The sequence below is a fragment of the Biomphalaria glabrata genome, chromosome 15 (genome assembly GCF_947242115.1).
Source record: "Biomphalaria glabrata chromosome 15, xgBioGlab47.1, whole genome shotgun sequence".
Lineage (NCBI taxonomy): Eukaryota > Metazoa > Mollusca > Gastropoda > Planorbidae > Biomphalaria > Biomphalaria glabrata.
Window position 1 is genome coordinate 26607491 of NC_074725.1, and position 23212 is coordinate 26630702.

General features: G+C 32.9%; 1 protein-coding gene across 8 annotated transcripts; it reads left to right on the forward strand.

Annotated features, from left to right (window-relative positions):
* The first annotated feature begins 1279 nt into the window (after positions 1-1279).
* On the forward strand, positions 1280-23211 carry LOC106053479 (alanine--tRNA ligase, cytoplasmic-like). 8 transcript variants are annotated; one of them, XM_013209034.2, is made up of 26 exons: positions 1280-1447; positions 1842-2078; positions 2237-2405; positions 3051-3239; positions 4263-4408; positions 4526-4717; positions 5336-5480; positions 6250-6380; positions 6543-6654; positions 7333-7371; positions 7932-8043; positions 8601-8737; positions 9352-9490; positions 9682-9857; positions 10036-10152; positions 10393-10530; positions 11520-11660; positions 12636-12718; positions 12983-13091; positions 14773-14886; positions 15388-15504; positions 16815-16916; positions 18876-18995; positions 20608-20691; positions 21726-21833; positions 22966-23211. In XM_013209034.2, exons 2-26 carry the CDS (start codon positions 2029-2031, stop codon positions 23137-23139), a joined length of 3144 nt encoding a protein of 1047 aa, XP_013064488.2. In that variant the 5' UTR covers positions 1280-1447; positions 1842-2028; the 3' UTR covers positions 23140-23211. The 8 variants fall into 8 exon arrangements, with proteins under 8 accessions (XP_013064488.2, XP_055868767.1, XP_055868766.1 ...); XM_056012792.1 differs by having other exon boundaries at positions 1871-2078; XM_056012791.1 differs by having other exon boundaries at positions 1280-1377.
* The last annotated feature ends 1 nt before the right edge of the window (position 23212 follows it).

Genomic DNA, 23212 nt, shown 5'->3' on the forward strand with positions numbered 1-23212 from the left:
AATCCCAATAACTTCGTTCGTCTACAACACAGGACAATGGACAACCCAGTGATCGCCAAGTTTGGACAGTTTATAAACAATTTTAACTTGAACTGTTGTATAAACCCTAAACCTATGTTAGTGTCTTATGTGTTGTTGACAATGTAATCTCTTCAGTACTGAATAAACATGTAAAAAAAAATTAAATGATTGATTCAAACTAATTCTTAGATTTAGGCTACTTTTCATATAAGCTTTGTTGTTTTGTTGTTTTTTAAAAGTATTTTTAATGTTTAAAGATCCTTTTTCTTAAAATGACATAAAAGTTTGGTAAACTTGAATTATATAGTGTTGAACTAAGTCGCCATCAGAAAGTGATTTATTACTTTTAGCAATACGCAACAATAGAACTTACCCATCAAATCCTCACAGAGACACAAAGATTGAGGCACATTTCTTATTCCATATGCTAGAACAAATTCGTACAAGTCATCCTTCGTCTTAAGTGCCTTTAGAGAATGGAATGGGTTGTCTAAATCAATCAGGAAAACCAACGACTAAGCAGAATTTAGGTTAATTGATTAGTATGCATGATTAGGACGTAGCCTAGTTAATTATCTTCTTCTTTTTTTTTTTTTTTGAAGTAACGTCTGTTATTTATAAGATAAGATGTTAACTTACATATATTTTGACTTTCTGAGCACTATACACTTTTGAAAAAAGATTTAGCTGATTCTTTGTATAGAATTTCGACTTTTTGTTTTCTTTCCCCATTGTTCATGGATGCATAAATAGTATTAAATTAATTAAAAGTCAAGCGTGATTGTGTCGGGAAATAGTCTTTATAAACGACATGGTTTTATTGTAATTTTGTTTGTTTAATGTTTGAACTAAAAACTTGATTTTTTGTTTCATTTTAAAGGATATTTTTTTTAATTATTTTTTTTTTATTATTACAAAACATGTGCCTGGCCGAATGAAACTTCACGGGCCGAACTTGGTCCGCGGGATATTGTCTATTTTTTCCATCACTGCTTTGGACCGTCCGTTTCAGCCCTAAAGACAAAAAAAAAATTCGAACGCCCCAGGGCCCTTCACACTGCTAAGGACGTCTCTGATCTGTTGATAAATAATTCAGTGGTATTTTGCGCTTATAATACAGATGCTGGTCATATGATAAAACTGAATGCAAAACTCGTAACCAAATTTGCGAAAGGTTATTTAGAAAAAAAAACAACTGGTCACAGACCTATATCAACTGGTCTTGAAAAACGAAGGGAGAGCACTTCCAACTTAAAATCTATTAACATGGAAGCTTCCTTACACTGATATTGATACATATTTTGATTTTGTTCGTTGTTAGAGGGCATACTAATAGATGTAGATCAAAAGACCATAGTAAATGATAGATGATTATATTATATCTATAACTATTATCTATATAACTTCAGTAAAGTGACAATAGAGAGTGAGAGTCTTTTAGATTTAGAATTTAGATTCTACATATAGTAAAAATAAAAAAAATAGTAATAGTACTATTCTACTATTAGTAGTCTGTAGTGATATACTTGATATAGATCTAAAACACAAAAAATACATGTAACATTACTAATCATAATCACTAATCATTATTAATTACATAAATATACTCACATAAAATTAATAAAAACATAGTCATAGTGTAGTCTTAAAATCTACTCTAGTAAATCTAGTTCTAGTACTACTACTTTAGAGTCTAGACTAGAGAGTAGAAAAAAGTAGAATCCCTGTCAAGTGTCATGCAATAACAATGATAACATTCACATATTGTCTATTTGACAATTATTTTGTCAATGATAATCTACATTCTACATCCCTGTCAGTGTCTTCATAACTGAGTGTATTATGTCAGTCACAGGCTAAGAGTAAGAGTAAAATTCTCATTTTTATGGCAAATTACCAAGATCATTTGAAGATCTAATAAGTCGTCTAGCGAGAGACTCTACTACTCCAATCTAGATCTATATATTATATTCTATATAAGTATATAGATATAAAAATAGTATAATTATGCATTTACTAAAGATCCTGAAGTTGTACAATCAATTAATACTTTATAGGTAAGTTTAAAAGTTACTAAGAACTAATCAGTCTATATTTAGCTATCAAAGTAGGCTTACTTAAATCTGATGATAAAATTATGATTTTTCAACATAATATCAATTGAATGAACATCTATGGTCGCCTTAAATACTAAATCTATTTCCATCATTTGCAGGCCTGGACATTTTAAGTTAACCAGCCGATGGTCATCATGGAGTTCTAAAGATGTCAGATCAACATTTATCAACTATTTCATCAGCGAAGATCACACATTTATCCCCCCTTTGTCCGTTATTCCCAAGAAAAGGGAGGGAACATATTTTATCAATTCGGGCATGAATCAGGTAAACATAATTTTATTTGAATGTCCCCAATTAAATTCACAAAAGACAGACCTTCACCTTCTACAACCCAGCATAACCAACAGTCTGTATGGCAATGCAGAACATAAAAAATAAAACAGAGTGCTACTTTTCCTTGACGCAGACTGCAAAAGAGCTAAACTAAACAGGTTAACAGCAACAAGTTGGCTAGGGGAAGAAGAAAAAATAAATAAAAACTAGAAATTATTTCTGTTATTTTTAGGCCACATCATGGGGAAAAAAACTCTGAATTAATGTAACTAACAAAATGAATGTTTATGTGAAGTGGGTCTCTACTGGAGAAAAATGTGTTTCATTTGATTTGTTCAAATCTTAGCATTGAATCATTGGATTTGTTCAAATCTTGGCAGTGAATCATTTGATTTGTTTGAATCTTGGCGGTGAATCCTTTGATTTGTTCAAATCTTGTCAGTGAATCATTTGATTTGTTCACATCTTGGCAGTGAATCATTTGATTTGTTCACATCTTGGCAGTGAATCATTTGATTTGTTCAAGGTTTTAAAGCTTATGACTGGTTTTAGTTGTGCTATTTTTTTGATGTTATTTCAGAAAATGAAATCACTCACAACAAATCACTCCCAAGTTTTGATGTATTTGTGTTTCAGTTTAAGCCTATTTTTTTGGGTGAGTGTGACCCAACTGATAAATTTGTTCATCTTAAAAGGGCTGTGAACAGTCAGAAATGCATCAGGGTAGGTGGCAAACACAATGACCTGGAGGATGTGGGTCATGACCTAACGCACCACACTTTCTTTGAAATGCTTGGCAACTGGTCCTTTGGAGACTATTTTAAGGTTAGAACTTCTGTCTTAGTCTAGTATATATATAAATAGTAAATGATTATTTTATCTTCAGACCTATATAGTCTTGTTCTAGCATAAAGTACAAGGTTATTTTATTTTCGGACCTATAGTCTTATTCTAGCATAAAGTAAATGGTTATTTTATCTTTAGACCTATAGTCTTATTCTAACATAAAAATTAAAAGATTATTTTATCTTCAGACCTATAGTCTTATTCTAGCATAAAGAAAATGATTATTTTATCTTCAGACCTATAGTCTTATTTTAGCATAAAGTAAATGATTATTTTATCTTCAGATATATATTCTTATTCTAGCATACAGTACAAGATTATTTTATCTTCAGACCTATAGTCTTACAACCATTATTTTTACATCGGCAGATTAACTTACAAATTGATTATAATTATATATCTCTGCAACATGCTTAATAGAGTCCTTAGTTATTAAAATACATTATAACTTTTTAAGACTTTATAAGATTTTTTAGACAAAGTCTTAAGTAATTAGTTTTAATTTAAATATTTAAGATCTAATTAAGCAATGTTTTTAAAGAAAGTTGTTTTTGAATGTTTTGCCTCTTCAAATAAAATTTGTGTCTCAGTTATATTTGACAAAAAATATCTTATGATAAGATTTAAAACAATTAAAGCTGTTAAGTTGTTGTGGCATGCACTTAGGAATGTTGTCACAATGGTCATGATGGTCCCAAGGTCAAACCCTGCCTGCTACCATCATTTGCTCTCCTGCAGGAGGTTTGGGCTATACGTTATAACCTTCATATATGAAGAACAATTTTTAAAATATCAAACTAAAACATAAACGAAATACTTCTTCATTCTCATTTTTCATGTCGGAGAATTCAGAAATCAGTATATCTGAGATTAAACGCGCTGTGGTTTCCAGATCAGGAGTTTCTCCATATAGTACATTACATTTAATACATTTGAGCTTACTAGCATAGTTTCTTCACCAGCCTATATAAATTTACAAAACTTTATTTTATTTACATCTAGGTCAGAGTTTGCCAAATGGCATTTCATCTACTGACTAAAGAATTCAAAGTTCCTGTAGAAAGACTTTATTTTACCTATTTTGGTGGAGACAAATCCCTGAATCTTTCTGCTGATGAAGAATGTAGACAAATATGGCGCTCACTTGGGTACAAATAAAACTTGATGTATTCTTTGTTAGTTTATTTAGAATTTTAAAAAAATTTGGACTGTATTAATATAATTATTATTAGACCAGATAATTAAGTCATTAATTTAATTATCAGTATTCCAGCTGACAGACTTATTCCTTTTGGTTTGAAGGACAACTTTTGGGAAATGGGGTTATCTGGACCATGTGGACCCTGCACAGAAATCCACTATGACCACAGAGGGTCAGTTTGTTCTCCAGCCGAAGTAAATTCAGGATCACCAGATGTAGTGGAGATCTGGAACCTTGTGTTTATGCAGTACAACAGGTATGATTAAAATAGAACTCAGTTACTTCAAAGTTCTTTGTAAGTGTTCGAGTCTAGTGAATTTTTCACGAGGCCTAAACAATTGAATGTACTACCAGCGCTATAGAAAAGTAGTAGATTTAAAATCCTGTAAGCCTTTTATATTGTTTGCCAATTGAAATGTTTGAACTCACTGACATATGTAGTTAAACTTTATTCTTCTGATTCCTTTTATTTTCTTCTGTGGAGTGGTGAGCTGTGCTGAATAGAGTTACCAGATTCAGGTCATTAGTATGTTTCACACTACCTTAGAAGGCTTGGCAGAGATTATAAGTCTTAATATTTTTTAATACCCTCAGTTCAATACTTAAACAATATTCACAATAAATTTGATGTAAATCTATATATGTACTATCAATACTTAAACAATATTCACAATAAATTAGATGTAAATCTATATATGTGCATCAATGTTTTATTTGGCAATTAATAGTTTAGTACACTTTAGATTAAGATTTTTGAACAAATGGAGAGTCTTTTGACTGTATGAAAAAAAAAGGAAAAATAAAACTAATTTTGAAGCCCAAAGTTTATTTTTAATGTGGAATAGAGAGTTTCACCATTTTTTTATTTGTTTAGACTTCCAGACAGCTCTCTGGTACCATTACCTACTCATCATGTGGACACAGGGATGGGGCTGGAGAGAATGGTGGCTGTTCTGAATGGAACTGCTGACAACTACAGCACTGATCTATTTCTACCTTTGTTTAAGGAGATTGAAAAAGTAGGTCATTGACAGGTGTAAACTTTTGAGCTAATGAACTGAGTATTATAGTTCTGTAGTTTTTTTGTTTTTTAATGTGGGTGTTTTATTTACTAAGATAAATACTTAGATGAAGGGCAAGGCTTGAGTTTTTATTTCTTTCATTTGATAATTGCAGCCATACCATTCTGGTTGAAACTTTTATTTTTGTACCGAACGCCTTTTTTGAAATCTATATCTTAACCCATGAATAGACTTACCTGGTTCTGGCTTTTGTGCTGGACACAAGCATACAATTAAATAACTTCAATCAGGTAAACTCTAGGCACCTGAAGGTTTTGAAACGAATATCATTATTTGTCCTTAATACCCAAGATCAGACAGTATGGAGACAGGCTGTGCATGCTGTTATATCCCTTGCAGAGAAGCAAATGGCTTGAGGTGACCTAACAGAAGAAAGCTTTCCAGTTTGATGGTCAGATTCAGATAGATTCATTCTCAGGCACAAAATGTGGCTAAATTTGCTTGCTCCAGAATCGGCATGTCTTGTCACAGCAGAATCTGTTTAACTTAAGAAGATGCACCATCCTGGTGCATCGATTCTCTTTTGAGACAGAAGTCATATGTAGTCTTTTATGTGTAACAATAAATTTGTGCTCCAATGCTTTGTTTTTCTAAAAATACTTTGTTTTGTTTACAGATAGTAGAGTATTAATTACCAGTGTAAATGATAAAGATAAGCATTCGGTTACGTTTTATTTCTTCTTTACTCCTGCTCTTGTTCTTCCAGCTTTCAGGCTGCCCTGAATATAAAGGAAATCTGCTACCTCTTGACACAAGCTATAGGTTATTGGCTGACCACACAAGAATGTTTACTGTTGCCATTAGTGATGGCCTACTGCCAAGTCAGGACAATTTGGGGTAAGGTCAGTTTGACAGTTTCTTTATTTAGCTTAATGTTTTTAAAATAATCAATGACATTAATTTTACATTTGATTACACTTAGATTAGCAATCATGATCTGTGTCAATGATATAGGTTCAAATTGCTTAAATTGTTGTTTTTTAAATTTCATTGTCGCAGCCATAAACTGCGCAGTCTTCTAGTACGATGTGTTGACTTGTGTAGGAAAGTGTTTCATACTGATCCACTCACCACTTTACCATTACTGGTTTCTAGAGTTAGAGAATCTCTGGTAAGTAAACGTCTAATGACTAGTTTTCACTAGATATTTAACCCAGTAGTTGACCCAATACAATTTAAATGCTTCGTTTACATTGAACTCCGAATGTGGTACAAATGTGATAAGAAATTACCCCACACAGTTTTTAAACTTTGTATAAAAAAGCTCTTCTGGCTTAGTTTAGAATGAGAAGATTATGAAATGGGTAATCTCTTTTCATTTTTTCTTTTAATTGTTCAAATTAAAGTACCAATGCCATAGTGTATATTGTCACCCCTAGAATTTGATTGTTGATGAAGATTTTTTCAAGTATATTTATTTATTTATATTTATTCATATAGTCATAAAGTCTTTTTGTTGTTATTGTTTTTCCTTATCTTGTGATTTGTTATTTTTTAAATAAAAAGGTCAACTGGAACTTTTTTTTTTTTTTTTAGTTTTATATCTCATTTTTAGACATGACTTTTTGAAAGGGAAAACAAAGCTATTGAAGTAATATTATAATAACATGCCTAAGATACTCTTACATAGACAGAACTAAGATTATTCATAGGCATAGCTTTTATAAAAATGAAAATGCTTTTAAAAATAATAAAGCCCAATAGCGATTCTATAAAAATAGTTTTTGTTCATTGATTTGAAGTTTTTTAAAAATAAAATTGACTATCAAAATTGTTTGTATTTTTTTAGGGTTCTGTGTATCCAGAGATAGAACAAAGTGAAAAGAAGGTAGGAATAATTTGTTGGTGAAAGAAAGAGTTTGATCTTTAATGAAGGAGAAAAAATTCATCACCTATCACATAAAGCAATGTTTTTTGTTTTATTTTATTTAGATGTCACAGGTTATGCATTTGTAATTGCCAGACCCTTCTCTGTGGTTTCAGCCTGTTGTCTACTTCTGTTGTGTTCACCATCTGTGATCCTCAACCCCCCTCTCCTTTATGTTTGTACTCAATGTAGACCTATCAGGGCATTTCTTCCTTGAACTTTAGGTGCTGATCTTGAAGAGCTTCATGTCAAGTTTACATATATCAGTGCGTCTTGAGACTGAATGATCTGAAGCTGTTTTTCCCTCTCTCTTTTTACATGACATACATACATCCCACAAAGTATTTGATCTCATTTCAAAGTTAACGTTCAAATTATTGTTTAGTGGCTTTCTATTGTCTGTTTTACAATTTGACTTTATCTAGGAACTGTAGGAACTGTATCTTATTCATGTGAGAACAGATAAGTGGCTTAATTGTAGTGGATACTTTTATTCTTTTCACGTGTCCTTTCCTACATAGGTCTGTGATATAGTTCAAGCAACGATCCACCACTATGATAAGCACAAAGAACAAGCCATGAAATCTTTCAATAAAATGTTGTCCAAACATGGAAATATAAAGGTGTTGCCAGGTAAGCTGAACTTATTTTTATGCAGTTAACACACAGGCTATAAGATTTTGTTTTTTGCTTTGCTAAACGTATACATGATTTTAGTTATTTCTGTTACTTTGTGTGCTGAAGGAATTTCAGTTTCACTGCAAGCTTTATAAAATCAGCTTTTTAAAAAATATTGGTCTATTATTGTCTCATTTTCTGTTAAAGTATTTGATATATATGTAGAATAAATAAATAGTGTTATGCACACAAAATAATATGTATATATATCGCAAAATTTTTTTTTCACAAATATTGGAATGGGAAAGTAAAGCCACTTGCCTCCAAAACTGCAATGTTCTAAATGATATTATTAAAACAAAGGATTTGGGCAGTTGTGATCATGGCTGGTGTTAACACTATCAGATTGGTAAACTTGTTTTTGTGTAATTTCCAAAATGGCAGATATGCTGCTAATGCAGGTTGACTGCATTTTCTGCCAGGCACAGGGCCCAATTTGGAGCAGTCTGTCAAATTTGTACATCTTGTTTTTTCCTCCTCACATTTGTCATAAATATTTATTTTCCCTCAAGGGGACATAATGCTTCAGTTGGAACATGGTGGTTACTTTGGTAAACCTATGGCCGTCGAGATGATCTCTGAGTTGGCATCAACCCTTGGGATTAGTTTAGACATGGATGGCTACACAAAGCTTTGCCAGAGCACAAAAGTTGGTACAAAATGTTTTGTTAGAAAATGTATAGACTGTGTGGTATTTGTTTAAAAAAAAACAGCTTTGTAAAAGTTAATTCTCTCTTTTTGTTTATGGCCTGCATTATTTTATCTCCTAGCCTGGAGAGAAGATAACTTAAATAGACCTATGGCAGGCTTTTGTTTTGTCTGCATTAGAAGTGACAAAATATAATTGGTCACTTCTGGGTCTAAATAAAAGACTCCTCTTGAAATGTTAGACTGGAAAACATTTCTCTATTTTTTTGTTTTCATTATTTGATATTAGTATACTTTCATTTGTTGTTAGATTACGGATGGCTGACCTCTGACCTAAGTAACAATCTGTTAATCCTCTAGCTGAGCATGTCTTAAAAGTTGTTTATTTTTAAAAAATACAAATTCTTTGCATACCTAACAGAATCAAGTAATCTGTCCTTTATTTGATATTAGTATACTTTCATTTGTTGTTAGATTACAGATGGCTGACCTCTGACCTAAGTAAGAATCTGTTAATCCTCTAGCTGAGCATGTCTTAAAAGTTGTTTATTTTTAAAAAATACAAATTCTTTGCATACCTAACAGAATCAAGTAATCTGTCCTTTATACATTTAGGCTGACATCTCTACATTGCCACTGACATCATTGCCAGACAGGGCCAGTTCTTTGGTGAATCAGATGCTGCAACTGGGTGTAGCTCCAACTGATGACAGTTATAAATATAGTCACTGTTCCTTAGGAGACGGTGTCTTTGGTGAGTATACAGAAAAAACTGACACACATTTTGTTTTTGTTTAACTTCAAAAGGACAAAGTTTCAAGTCTAAGCAATATTTTGGGGGGTAAGAATGTATGTGATACTTGGAACAAATAAAATCTACTACAGTTTTTACTTTAGTGTAACATACTTTAAAATTATTTTTTAAAGAAACTGATTTTTTGACAGATTTCACACAAATGTTGGAAGTGATTAGCCCTGTGCATGTACGAGGTATCAGTAAAGACAATTGTTTGCACAGAGAACTGCTTGAATCAGACGTTGGTGAGGTTGTCCTGGACAAAACATGTTTTTACAGTGAAGCTGGGGGCCAGGAGGCAGACCAAGGAGAACTAGTGTCAGAGGTAAGGGCTAAGATTATGAATAGGGGAAACATTTTGCTGAGGGAGATTGAAAAATTTAATTTCCTCTTCAGATTTTAATAATAATCTCGTAATGTTTTGTTGTTTTAATATAAAGCTATTAGAATTTAAAATACTTCTTCATTTATTTTGAAGTCAAAAAAAAATTATTCTCTTCCAGACTGGCACATTTCAAGTCACTGATGTCCAAAGGAAATCTGGTTATATTGTCCACTATGGTCACATGAGACAAGGCACACTGCAGATTGGCCAGCAGATAGAGCCCAGAATTTACCAGGTTTGGGTTTTGGTCATGATTACTGAAGCATTCGCTAAACTAAAAGCTTTCTTATATTTTTAGAATTTTTTAATAAATGTATCATATAAGCATTAGTTATTAAATTATGAATACATCTACATTTTTTCCACATTATAAGCATAGATGTTTATAAGAATATGTTAACACAAACTTTCTCATGAAATAGTCTTACTAATTCGTTATTTGTGTCAAACTCTAAACACTTGTTTACATGTAAAGGAAATTCGAGAGGGATGCATGCGTAATCACACGGCCACACATCTCCTTCAGTCTGCACTGACAGACCTTCTCCCTTCAACTCAACAGCAGGGCTCAAGTATCACTTCTCACAAACTGACGTTTAATTTCCTGGCGCTTGTAAGTTTGATTCTTTTTGGTTCAAAGAGTTTTAAAAAAGTAAACTTAAGAATAGTTTACTGAAAACTTTTAGATATTAATATTTTTTAGTGGCCCCCGAAAGGGGAAAAGATGCTATTAGTTTTGTGTGGAATGTCTGTCCGTCCGTCCCGTTTAGATCTCGTAAACTAGAAAAGATGGTGAAAATCCAACATCATAATATTTTAGACCACTTAAAGTTCTGATGCAACGGCTACTTTTTTCTTTTCTGAAACTGAAAAATCTAATTTCTTAAATCACTTATGCAAGCATTTTTTTCATAAAATACACCACTTTTACAACTATTCACTATTAATAGTAACAAACTTTGGAGGCTAGGGAAGGTGACCATTCACCATATTTTTGAACACAAAAACGGTTTTAGATTTTTGTCAACAAAAAGAAATTTTTTTTACATTTGTATTGCTAAGTTATATAAGTTCTATCATACTTACTACTACATTTACGAAAAAAAAAATGTTTACTTTTTTTTAAAGAGAAAGAATCTATTTAGTGTGCATATAAGTTGGACATAATTTAAAACATTTAATAAGTAGTTTTTCATATTACCACGTGAACTGTAGTGCTGCAGTATAGATATTAAACACTTAACTAATGGATTTTTTATATTTTTTATGGAAATTTTTTTTCTTGAGGAATAAGAGATGGACCCTTTTCAAAACAATTAGATCAATTAGATATTCATTATAAGACATCAGTTAGGCTCTTCTCTGTTATTTGCCTTTGATAGAATTTCATTCTGATGTTCTTTCTGAAAATATTGAAACCTGCCTTTTTACCTGCCTGGGTGGACCACTTCGGGGGATCGATTTTGAGTTTATGTTTCCACACAAACTGTCTTTGTAACCTTGTTTGTAAATAAGTTTTTTTTTGTTTTTTTTTTTAACTTTCAATACTGTTATGTTAAGTCTCATCAGAGCTCGTATGCTCAATATTTTTTTATCTATTAGTCTGCGTTAGATAGTAAGAGTATTCAACAAACACAAGCAGCAGTGCAGAGCTTCATTAAAAAGGAATATTTGGTGTCCAGGACAACACTTCCATTGGAGGTAGCTTTGAAAATTCCGAATGTGAAAGTTTTACAAAATGAGGTAAGTCAGAGTCAATTAAAAAAGTTTTTTGTATTGCACTTAATTTTGTTCAGCACTTGTGGAAACTTGAAAACCAATACTCTTTTCATTTCAGTGACTGCATTTATTCCCTAACGAGTGCTTGAGGCAGTCTAGTATAGTTTCTGGGTGTGGATTCAGCTCTAAAACGAAATTTTCATTTTACTGATTTTGTTTTAATAAAATGTTTAATTTATACATGCAAGGCATTTTTTTTTAGTACCAGTGTTAATGAAGAGTGCTGTATTCATGTGGCTAAATGACCCAGCTGTGACTTAACAAATTTTTTACAAATGTAATAATAAGTCATTGTCTCATGGTTCGTCAGTTGCAGTCCTCTTTCAGACATCAAAATCTCTTCACAAGCTGGAGGCTCTGTAGCATTGTACATAATATATTTGTAAGGTTTATTCAAGCAAAGGGCAGATAATAATTTAAAAGACTAATGCTACTTTGACTTAAAATACAAAATGTCAAACATTTTAGAATATGAAGCTGTTTTGTTCTAACATGAGACTTAAAATCTTGTAATGTCTAAACCTGCTAATAGGAAGAAATGTTTGTCATTTAGAACTTTAGACCATTGCCCTGATTTAACCACAAACATCTGTGCCACTCAGATATTAAACTAGTTTGTGTAAGCATGAAATATATATATATATATATATATTATAGCTTTTATATAGCACTACTTTCATGCTTATAGCATGCTCAGAGCGCTTTTGGTCCAATCTCATTTGTGGACCAGTGGGGGGGAGGGGTATCTAGGAGTTGATTTTCCATGCTCTCTTTAGGCGCTCAGTAAACACAACTCTGCCTGAGTCTGGTGTCGAACCTTGAGCCCCCTTCTAGGTAGCCAAGCCAAGTTCAAGCGCACTTGGCCTCTCGACCACACTTTCCATCATTAGTGAAACATCTTATTAGATCATACATAATTCTTCTTCATTACTTCTTTAGAAATATCCAGAAGAAGTGTCTGTCATTTCAATTGGACCAGAGAATGGTAGTTTTTACAGCTCAGTTGAACTTTGTGGAGGAACGTAAGTTACATTGTACAAAAATAAGTTTTGCCTGCAACAGTATGTAATAATATCAAATTAGTGTTGACAATATTTATGTTATTGAAAGGATCATATTAATGTTGGCATTATTTACTTGTGACACAGGATAAATACATAAATATTGTTATGGTCTTCTTAATAAAAATGAACCAAATTTCTTTAAATATTTTAGTGAAAATTATTATCCATTTATAACTAGTAGTTTTGGATAATGATCACAATAACATTTACAATTTTCCATAGCCATGTACTTAACACCTCAGACCTGGAAGACTTCTGCATCACTCAGATGACCAGTAAAGCTCAAAATGTGAAGAGGGTGACCTGTGTTACTGGATCACAGGCTCAACTGGTAAACATATATAGAAGATTCTTCTTCTTCTAGCCAGCTTTATTGCTGCTAAGCTGTGAGCTGTGTCCTGTTCTTAGTTGGAAAATTCTAGATTGTTCTTTGTGGGGGAGGAAGTTAATACTGTCCAGTTTGTTAGGCATAGTCATTTCTTTGTACATAGCTCTGCCTGTGTTTCCTGATGCCCGTTGGTTGAGCCACTCGTCTTTGTGATTGTTGATTAACAAGGGTGAGGTAGTTTACTCGTTGTTCCATAGATAAACCTGCCTTTGATAATATATTTGCCTTTTCATATCCCATGATGCCAATGTGCCCAGGGATCCACTGCAGTGTGATATTGATATTTGATATCATCTGGTGGATTATCACAATTAGTGTTGTCAACTCTCTTGGGCTGTTTGAGGTGCTGCTGTTAAGTGCTTGCAGAGTTGTCTGTAAAGACAACAATATCTGATGGTGATTGCACTCCTTCATATAATTTGTTTTCCACTGTCTGTAGTGCCTCAATTTCGGCTTGAAAGTTTGAGCAGTAATCGACAGAGGGTGCACTTATTTCAAATTGTTTATTTTTAGGGAAGACCAGGTGGTGATGGTGGCTTTGAAAGCCGATTCGTCGGTATATATGGATAGCTGTTTTTGGAAAGCTTTCAATTGTTTTGAGCGTGCCTACTTTGAGCTCCAGTGGGTTTGATTCTTTTGTTAAGATGTTATTTAGTAATGTGTTTTAATGGTTGGTTGTTTGTAGTTTAGTCCAGGCGTTATGTATGAAAATTTGGTAATTATATATTGAAGATAAACATTCATAGAAATTGTTATTGTGTGGGAAATTTTTATATCAAATCAAATGTAGTCCATACATCAGTTCCCCCCTCTCCATGCAGCCAATGTTTCAGAGGAAAGCAAATACTCAATAAAGTTTCAGATTAACTGCATTGTATCGTCTGCCAGGATGTAGCACTGTCATCTTGCAGCTCATAATTTATCCTCAGAGTTGAATTTTGGTTATAGCTCCAATGCAGCATGTGTTTGGATTCAGAGTTGTGCTCCTAAGTTGCTAACCAACCTAGGCTTAAAAGCCACTCCTGTCTGAACCAAGTATAATATAGTACTACTTTTTGTCCATGTGTCTAGTTGTGTATGAACCCTTAACTTAGTTATAACCTTATGAAATAAATTATAAAAGGAAATTTATGTAAATTATACTTACCCATTTCAAGTATAGAAGTGATTCTTGGCACTACAGCTCTCTTCAGACCTAGATTTTTCTTATTAACAATAGTCCCTTTGAGACCTAAAAGTCTAATGTATAACAGATACAAAGTTTACCTATTTTTATAGCCAACCTTTATTATGAACTTTTTTTATTGAGTGCAGTGACTAAGCATTTGTCAGATACCTTAGATTTGGTCCAACTAGCAAAAATTCTAAAAATAAATTTTAACCTTCATGAATATTCTTAATTGAGAGGCTCGAGCCAGAATGTTCTAGACTTCACTCAAAAACAAGTCTTTTTTAGTAAACAAGTCAGTTCTATAGTTTTATAATGTTAGGCTAAATCTTTCTTTTTATATATCAGTCATTATATTCACATTATATTATCCTTTCTATAATATTTTGGACACATCATAAAAATAATTATCTAAAAAATTGCATATATTCATATATTTTTCTGCAATCATTAAAGGCTCACCTCAATGGCAGTGTTCTCAGGTCAATGTGCCAGCTGCTAGAAGACTTAATCAAACATCAGCCTGGACAGAATCATAGTGTTAAACAAAGCCTCAAATATGCACAACAGGTACATTGTGTTCTGGGATTACTTTTTAGCTAGGTTTGGCTATATCTTTCAGTTTCAAATAAAATTGCCAATGAGTATGTAGCAGCAGAGATGATATAATTAATGAAAATTTGTTAAACACAACTTTGCTCGAGTTGGGTGTTGAACCTTGAGCCCCCATAAAAAAAGTTCCCCTTTCAGACTTTGTGGTCTATAGGGCAGATGATGTAAAGGTCATCTGTTTCTGTGGCCTACGGTTAACAAGGGTGTCATGTGGCCAGCACAACCGCCTTTACTTTTCCCTAACTAATGTCAGGTACCCATTAGAGTTGGATGGACTCAGAGGTGCCCGAAGATCCCGAAATTAAAAATCCCAGTCTTCACCAGGATTTGAACCCCGGTCCCTAAGCGCTTTACCGCTCAGCCACCGCGCCCCCATGATAGGTAGCAAAGCCAAGCCCAAGTGTACTTAGCCTCTCTGTCACATTCCCACTTGATTTTTTTTCTTTTTCTCGCTCCAAGGTTCTACATGCACTGGGTGCTCAGCAAGAAAGACTTGAACACAGCCTACACTTGCTGGCACAGAATGTTTCTGATTATTATGCAAGACTGAAGAATCTTAATGAAGAAAACCAAAAGGTACACTAATGAAAACTACAAACAAACAGTGCTGAATCTTAATGTTTAATTTACTGGCATTAGTTTTGTTTAAATTATTATTTTAAAGTATAGGACTGTTCAAGATCAGGTTAATCACATTTATCTGCCCTTTTTAGTAAATGAAGACACATTTTTGAAGATAAAATCCAAGTAAAGAAGGCAGTTATTCAACTTTGAACAAGAAGGGTGAAATATATTCTATGAAAACATAAAAAAAAATAACTGAAAGAGAAAGGCAGAGAGTAATATGGGATGAAAAGTCATTAGAATGTTGTCTAGTAAAAAAGAAAATAGACACACACAAAAAAACAGAATTATTGTCAAAGCATTATATCTTGTGACTGCTGGATTTTGTAGGTTTTTTTTTTTCCTTTTCTTTTAAATAAGAGTTTTATAATACATAGATATTTTAGCATTGGACATTTGGTCCAGCCAAAGAGACTATGAGTTCTGTTATTTATGAGTCAGCTTTAACTACATTTGGAAGAGATGATTAGTTTAATGGATTTACATATTTATGGTTTATATTCTATTCATATTATGCAGCATCGGGGGCCATTTCTAACTTTTAATTAAAATATTTTTAAAATTCTTGTACTTGCCTATCCTTTGATCTGAGTTTGAGTTACAAAACTATGCATCCAAATAGCTGAATCTTGACCTTAATGCGATATGTTTGTCTTCATGCACAACTTCTTTCATCTACATTTTGAATGCATCAAAAAACATATTGTGAGATGGATTCAACGAAGAAACCATTGTATCATGTATTGATCCCAATAATTTTGTAATATGATAAGATCTTAATCATCATACTGTAAATGTAGAAATAAACAAAAACATAAAAATACCTTTTAAAAAAAAAAGCTTATATTAATTGTAATTGTTTCAATTAGTTGAGATCAGTCATGTAATTAAATTTGTAATACATCTAGACTAACAATTATAAATCTTTGCGATTAGAAATATTTTTACCAATAGTTTTTGTTTAGCGCCATTTCATGCTTTTAGCTTTCTACATACTTTATGATCCTGTGACTTCCAGTTGGGAAAAAGAAAGGGGGAGGGGGAGAATATCAAACAAAAATTATAACCAGTATAACTAATTGGTTAATTTTTTAAATTGATTCTTGTTTTGTCAAGTACAAGAAATAATTGTGCAAAACTTCAACTTGATCGTATATTGGGTGAAGGAGAAATAATGTGTACACATTTTTTATCAGACAGAGTAAGTTGCTATAAGCTTTGTAACGATTACATTGTGATTACAAGATTGTTTTGTCCTTCAGACAAGATCTCTTATGCAATCTTATATTGACATCCTGAAAAAGATTGCTACAGTGGGTCATGAAGAGCAGGATATAAAACAGCTTTTTACCCTCATCCGAAAGGTAATTTTAAAAATAATTACAGGTAATCATGATTATCTGAATCCAAATGAACAATGTAAATCAGATGGGTTAAATATTAACTGAAACATTTGGAAATGTTAAAAAGTAGTCTATTTATGAAACATCATCACAATTTCACTTTGCACCATAATGTCTACATGTGTGTGTGTTTGGACCATGAGGTCTATATGTGTGTGTGTTTGGATCTTCTTCTTATCTTATATAGTAGTTTCATCAATATGTGGATTCCATGACAGTTTTTCATTTATTATAACACAAAAAGGGCGGTAAGGGGGCGCTGGGCATCAAGACGAAAAAAGAAACTAAAGGTGCACTGAAACAAAACAAATTACAAAATTCTTCAAAATGAAAGCTGGCAAACTAAATATAAATAAATTATAATCAACTTGCTTCTAAGTTAAGAACAGAAACAGCTTTAGAAATAGAGTTCAGGAATCCCCTTTTCTATTTTTAAATTCTTTTATTTCTACTGTAATTGGAGGGCATCTAGTGTCCTTAGATCTTGTGCACATAAACATTTAAGATTTGGTAAACAAAGTAGGTAATACACCCTTTAGATTATAGTTTATTTTATTTACATATGTTAATATATTGATATGTAAATGTTAATTGAAAAAAAAAAGTTAAAACTAACATTCAAATAGAATAATTTAACTTTTTTTTTAAACAAAAAACATTGACAAAGTGTTGTTTCGAAAACTCACTGGGTATGTAAGGGAATATTGTTAAGAGTTTTAGTGAATTGCCACTAGGTAAAAAGTATGTTCTTCTTTGAATGACTGCATTTTCAGATGAGGTTATGAAACCAAGTCGGCTTCACAAACATATAGCAATATCCAAAAATAATTTAAGAATATTAATGAACAATTATAAAAATCTACTATTCAAACAATATTAATATTAAAAAAACGGCAAAGCAAGATATGTTTTGGGGACCTCTTAGAAAAATGAATGGCTTTTTTTTCAAGTCCTACTACATTGTTTGAAAATTGATTAAAACAAATTTTCATTGTTTGAAAATTGATTAAAACAAATTTTCATTGTTTGAAAATTGATTAAAACAAATTTTCATTGTTTGAAAATTGATTAAAACAAATTTTTTTAGGGAACCATTAGTGGTTGGACGCTACAATAACTTCATAAGATCTATTCACTTTTCACATTGTGAGTTATGATACACAAGAAAAGTTTAGCCCGCAATTTTATTTCTATTTGAATCTAATTATAAAATTGTAAATAAAATAGAAACCCATGCCGAAAATAACCTCATATTTCACAGTTTTGTGAAATAAATAATGAAAAGATGTTAGACTCTTGTTGTAAACTGAAGTTTGATGGATTTTGAAAGGGGTTTGTTATTTTTCGTTTTGTTAAGCTCTTAAATAAAATTTTTATTTTTGAGAAAAAGGAAAATTCAACATTTGGGGATGACTTAAAGCAGGCTAAAAATATTGTTTTACATAGTAGGCATCCAACGCAAATGAATGAAACGAACCTCCGACTGCCAGGAAAGAAATGTACTTTCATTGATTACATATTTTTTTCTTTTATCGAAATATTAAATCTATTTTAAAGAGTTTTACAATCTCACATAACTTGTTTGTTAAATATATTACTGCCTAAGTACACTGATATCTATGCAATTCACCTAATAATGCTCTACGAAGAAATTACGATTCGCCTGTAGAATGTAAATAAAAAAAATAAATGTAAATTATTAAACATCTGTTACTGATGTTCAAATTGAGTTGCAGGAAAAAATAAATTTACAAAATTATATCTTCTGTAAAAAAGAATGTAAACATAGGAGGCACACTGTGGTGTAGCTAAGGTGGGGAGGGCAGAATTTTAAAATTCCCACGGGCCCCCACTTGAGGGGGGCCCCAAATGAGTGTTTTATAAGTAAAAGTAAAAACGAAACCAAACTCTTTGCTTCAGATTCAACAGGTTGAGTTGGTGCCTAAAGTAGTCAGAGAAGAGGTTCATAGCTGCTTGGTCAAGAATGAACAGAAAGTCACAGAAATGATCAACAAAAAGAATATTTCTCACATAAACCAGGTAAAACTTGTTTATCTTTCACATAAACCAGGTAAAACTTGTTTATCTTTCATATAAACCAGGTTAAATATGTCTATACCTTGTTTAGTTAATTTTTCATATAAACAAGGTTGAATATGTTTATACCTCATCTAGTTTATCTGTCATATAAAGCAGGTTAAATATGTTTATACCTTGTCTAGTTTATCTGTCAAATAAACCAGGTTAAATATGTTTATACCTTGTTTAGTTCATTTTTCATATAAACCAGGTTAAATATGTTTACACCTCACTTAATACAGCCCCACAAACATCAGATTCCCTAATTTATACCTCACGTTTTCTTATTTTGTAGCTGAAAGATATTCTACATCTTTCATCTTTTCTGTGGTAGTTTTATCTCAGCCATTATGTCTTGCATCTCTTATTTCTATAGTAAATTCCATTCAAACAGCATTTCTTTTTACAAGTAACATGTAAAGTCTGTCTAGTTATTAATACTGGAATGTAAAAGAGCTAGCAGCAAAATTCTGGCTATATGCAGAAGAATTTACACTTGATCACTATGTGTCTCAAACAAGGTGTTATATTTACTTTATGTTTTTGAAATGTTGGATACCAAGGAGATGCAATTTATTTTTGCTTCAACTTAAAAAAGTTTTTTTTTAACTCTGCTTTAATGATTTAGTTTGTCATAAGTGGCCAGGATCTGCAGAGACTCTAGAAAATGTGTTTTTGAATCAAGAGGTAGGGTTAAACTCCTAATTCAATCAAGAATTAGTGCATTGGCTGCATTTGTGGATAACAATTGACTGAAATCAAGGCCATCAAAATTATCAAATGGAGCTGATTGAACTGAATTTGGAGAGTATATAATTTACTTCTCAAATGGTGAACATCTAATAGTCATACTTTTTTCCCCCTGTACATAAATGTAGTCTATGACATAATAAAGAATATTATTTAATTATTAGACACTAGGCCTACTGGGTTTATATATATATAAAACAGTTTATGGAGAACATTCTGCATCCTTCCTTTGAATATGAGCTTTGAAATGATAACCTCCCTTCGTATATTCAACTAAGTAATACCTACAAGTTTCATTCACTTCATGGTCTAAATTCTAAATAAAGAAAAATAAAGATGGGGATAAAGGTGTAACTTTATATTAAGATACAAGAATTACAAAAAAAAGGGACACCTATTATAAGCTATCTCGACATGACCAACGCATAATTTTACGACTCAGAACCAGACACAACAGAATGAGACAACATATGATCCAGAAGCTTAAAGTCGGGACAAGTGAAACCTGCCCTTTTGGAGCATAACCAGAGAATGCTGACCATGTCCTTCAAAGCTGCATACTATAACAAGAGGCCTGAACAAGACTCTGGCCCCAATACCCTCCTATGGAAGAAAAACTATATGGAGAACTACCTGATTCGGAAACCACTGCAGGGTTCATCTCAGACATAGGATTACTGATCTGAACCCTCGACCTGGAAAATGAGAAAGAAGAAGAAATAAATAAGATAAAAGGTTATAAGATTGTGACTTGTAAACCAAACAACAAGGAACTTCACTTTAACATTATTACTAACATTTTAATCTTTTTTTTTCCTCACAGTTGATTGAAGATCAGTTTAAGAGGTTTCCTGACTCTTCTGTTGTTTCACTGACTGTGAATGACATTGATATTAATCATAGACAGGTGGGAACTAACTTCAAATGTATTTGTGCTAAGAATTTGATTTAGTTTTTCCCAGCTCAAATCTCTGTTATATTATAAATTATTACTTGGGATTTTCAGCATTCCAGAATCTACCCAGCTCCTAGGCTACAAAAGCAGTTGTTTGTTGTGCTAGCCTTGTGATATTCTTGTAAACAGAAATGACGTTAACATCATTAGCTCCCTAGACTGATAAGACTTCTATGTTAGCAGTTTTGATTCTGAGGCCATGGCAGTCAGTGAAGCCTAAAAGTCATTGACTCAACTCAGTGAGGGACATTTAAGGGCAACACAGATTGTTGTGGTCACTTACTCAAAACCTGTACTACCAGCTTTGCAAAACACTGGACCATGGCCCCCCAATATCGACACTGTCATCATGGCTTCACACAACTTAAAGCATTGCTATGGCACCCCTGTAATAATTCCCTGGCCCACCATGGAGGGCAAACACCACCCACCAAACAGGCTTTGAGTTTTCATCATGCTCTGGCTCTGGGAGCGCATGAGACACCCTGACTGCACTTCCCCATGCTGGAATCTTTTCAGGCCTGAGCAAGCTATTGTACCACTGTCCTGTTGGCTCATATTTCTCACGGCTCTGGCCAAATTTTGATTCACTGTGCCTTTGCTGTGGGGAAGAAGAGGAAATCATGTCTCATATTCTTTTTGACTGCCCCATACTTTCTGATCTCTGTCTAGACAGGTCTGGGAAACCAAAAATTCTCGACCTGTATGGTGACATGTATACACTACCAAAGATAGCAGGGTTTCTGTCCAGGGCTTTTGCAAGAGAGGATTTGAGCCTCTAAAGCCCTCACTCAAATGGAGTTTGATGATGTTGATAACATTCACTTACTTTACTAATAATATGAGTTGGTTTCGGTTTGGCCAGTTCTTTAGATCATCCCCCCCCCCCTCTCTTTTCTAGTTTGATGGAGAGTTTTTAGAGTAAAAAGTATAATATTTTTTTGGTTTTAATCATTTCTCTTTTTTTCATTACTTTTGTTTTCTAGATAACTAAATCATTATCCAAACAAATGCTGAGCAAATGTGTCATTTTACTGAACCAATGTCACAAAACTACAGATCTGTTTATAAGTCTTCCACTGTCTTCTTTCCAAGTAAGTTTTCTTTTTTTTTCTAGTCTTTCTTTTTTATTTTTGATTATTGATAACATATACCATACTTAGTGCTAAAGCAGAAAAAATGTTTACATTTAAAGCAAGTATACTGAGCACAGTGTACGGCTGCACAGCAACACCCAAATAATTCAAAACAAATCTTAAACAAATGCATCACATAACAGAAACTTCAAATGCACTCAATAAATCCAAAAGTTGATCTAGAATCTAGATTATAATAAATGTAAAAATTATTTCAAAGATTAAATTCAGGGGAATGTTAGAACAATGGTGTGTCCATATTTATCAAGTGTTTCAAATTTAGTTCTGCAACAGATTTTACATGCATGTAAAGCTAAATTTAAACCTGGCAAAGCTACAGCTCAGCCAATGCAAGCCCTGTTGACTGGTTAGGAAAGGTGAGCTGCGGGGTAGTTTGTCTGCAGAGTCACTTGACCTGTATGGGAGCTTGAAGGCACTACGCCTAACAGCAGAGTTTCTCGCCAAGACTCTCTGGGAGGACTGATCCTTCCATCCTTGCCACCAATTGGAGTTCATCTAAGGTTAGCAAAGGTCACATGGCAGGGAAAAAATAAAGAATTAACAATGTTCACCTCAAGATGATAGTAAAAAGAAAGTGAATTCAATAAAAAAGAATTTAAAAAAAAATCATTTTAAATTTGAAAGAAAAATAAAAACTTTAATCTAAAAATTGATGGCCAGAATTTTGGATGACAAGATGCTGGAGGTTACAATACTCAGAGGAGGAGGATGTTGGTGAGCAGAAACACACACACATTTTAGCCCACTGCTAGTGGCTGGTCTGGTTAAACTGCTAGTGGCTGGTCTGGTTAAACTGCTAGTGGCTGGTCTGGTTAAACTGCTAGTGGCTGGTCTGGTTAAACTGCTAGTGGCTGGTCTGGTTAAACTGCTAGTGGCTGGTCTGGTTAAACTGCTAGTGGCTGGTCTGGTTAAACTGCGAGTGGCTGGTCTGGTTAAACTGCGAGTGGCTGGTCTGGTTAAACTGCTAGTGGCTGGTCTGTTTAAACTGCTAGCTAATAGGTCTGCTCTCCCTCCCCATTGAACTAAAACCTATTATAGTATCAAAATAATACATCTTTTTTTTTTTCAGCCTCTAGTTGATGAAGATTTGGACGAACTCAAAGCTCTCCTGAAAGTTGAAGCTAAGGGGAAGTTATCTGCACAAAACAGCACTGTAGCTATTTATACATTTCATCTCCAAGGGGAAATAAATCACACTAACTCATTAATATCTTATATAGAAAACTTAAAACCAAAGCAGTAATGTGAAATTTTATGATTGTAATATTTGTTTTGTTATATTTCAGTTTTTGTATTAAATTTACTAGATATTGCAC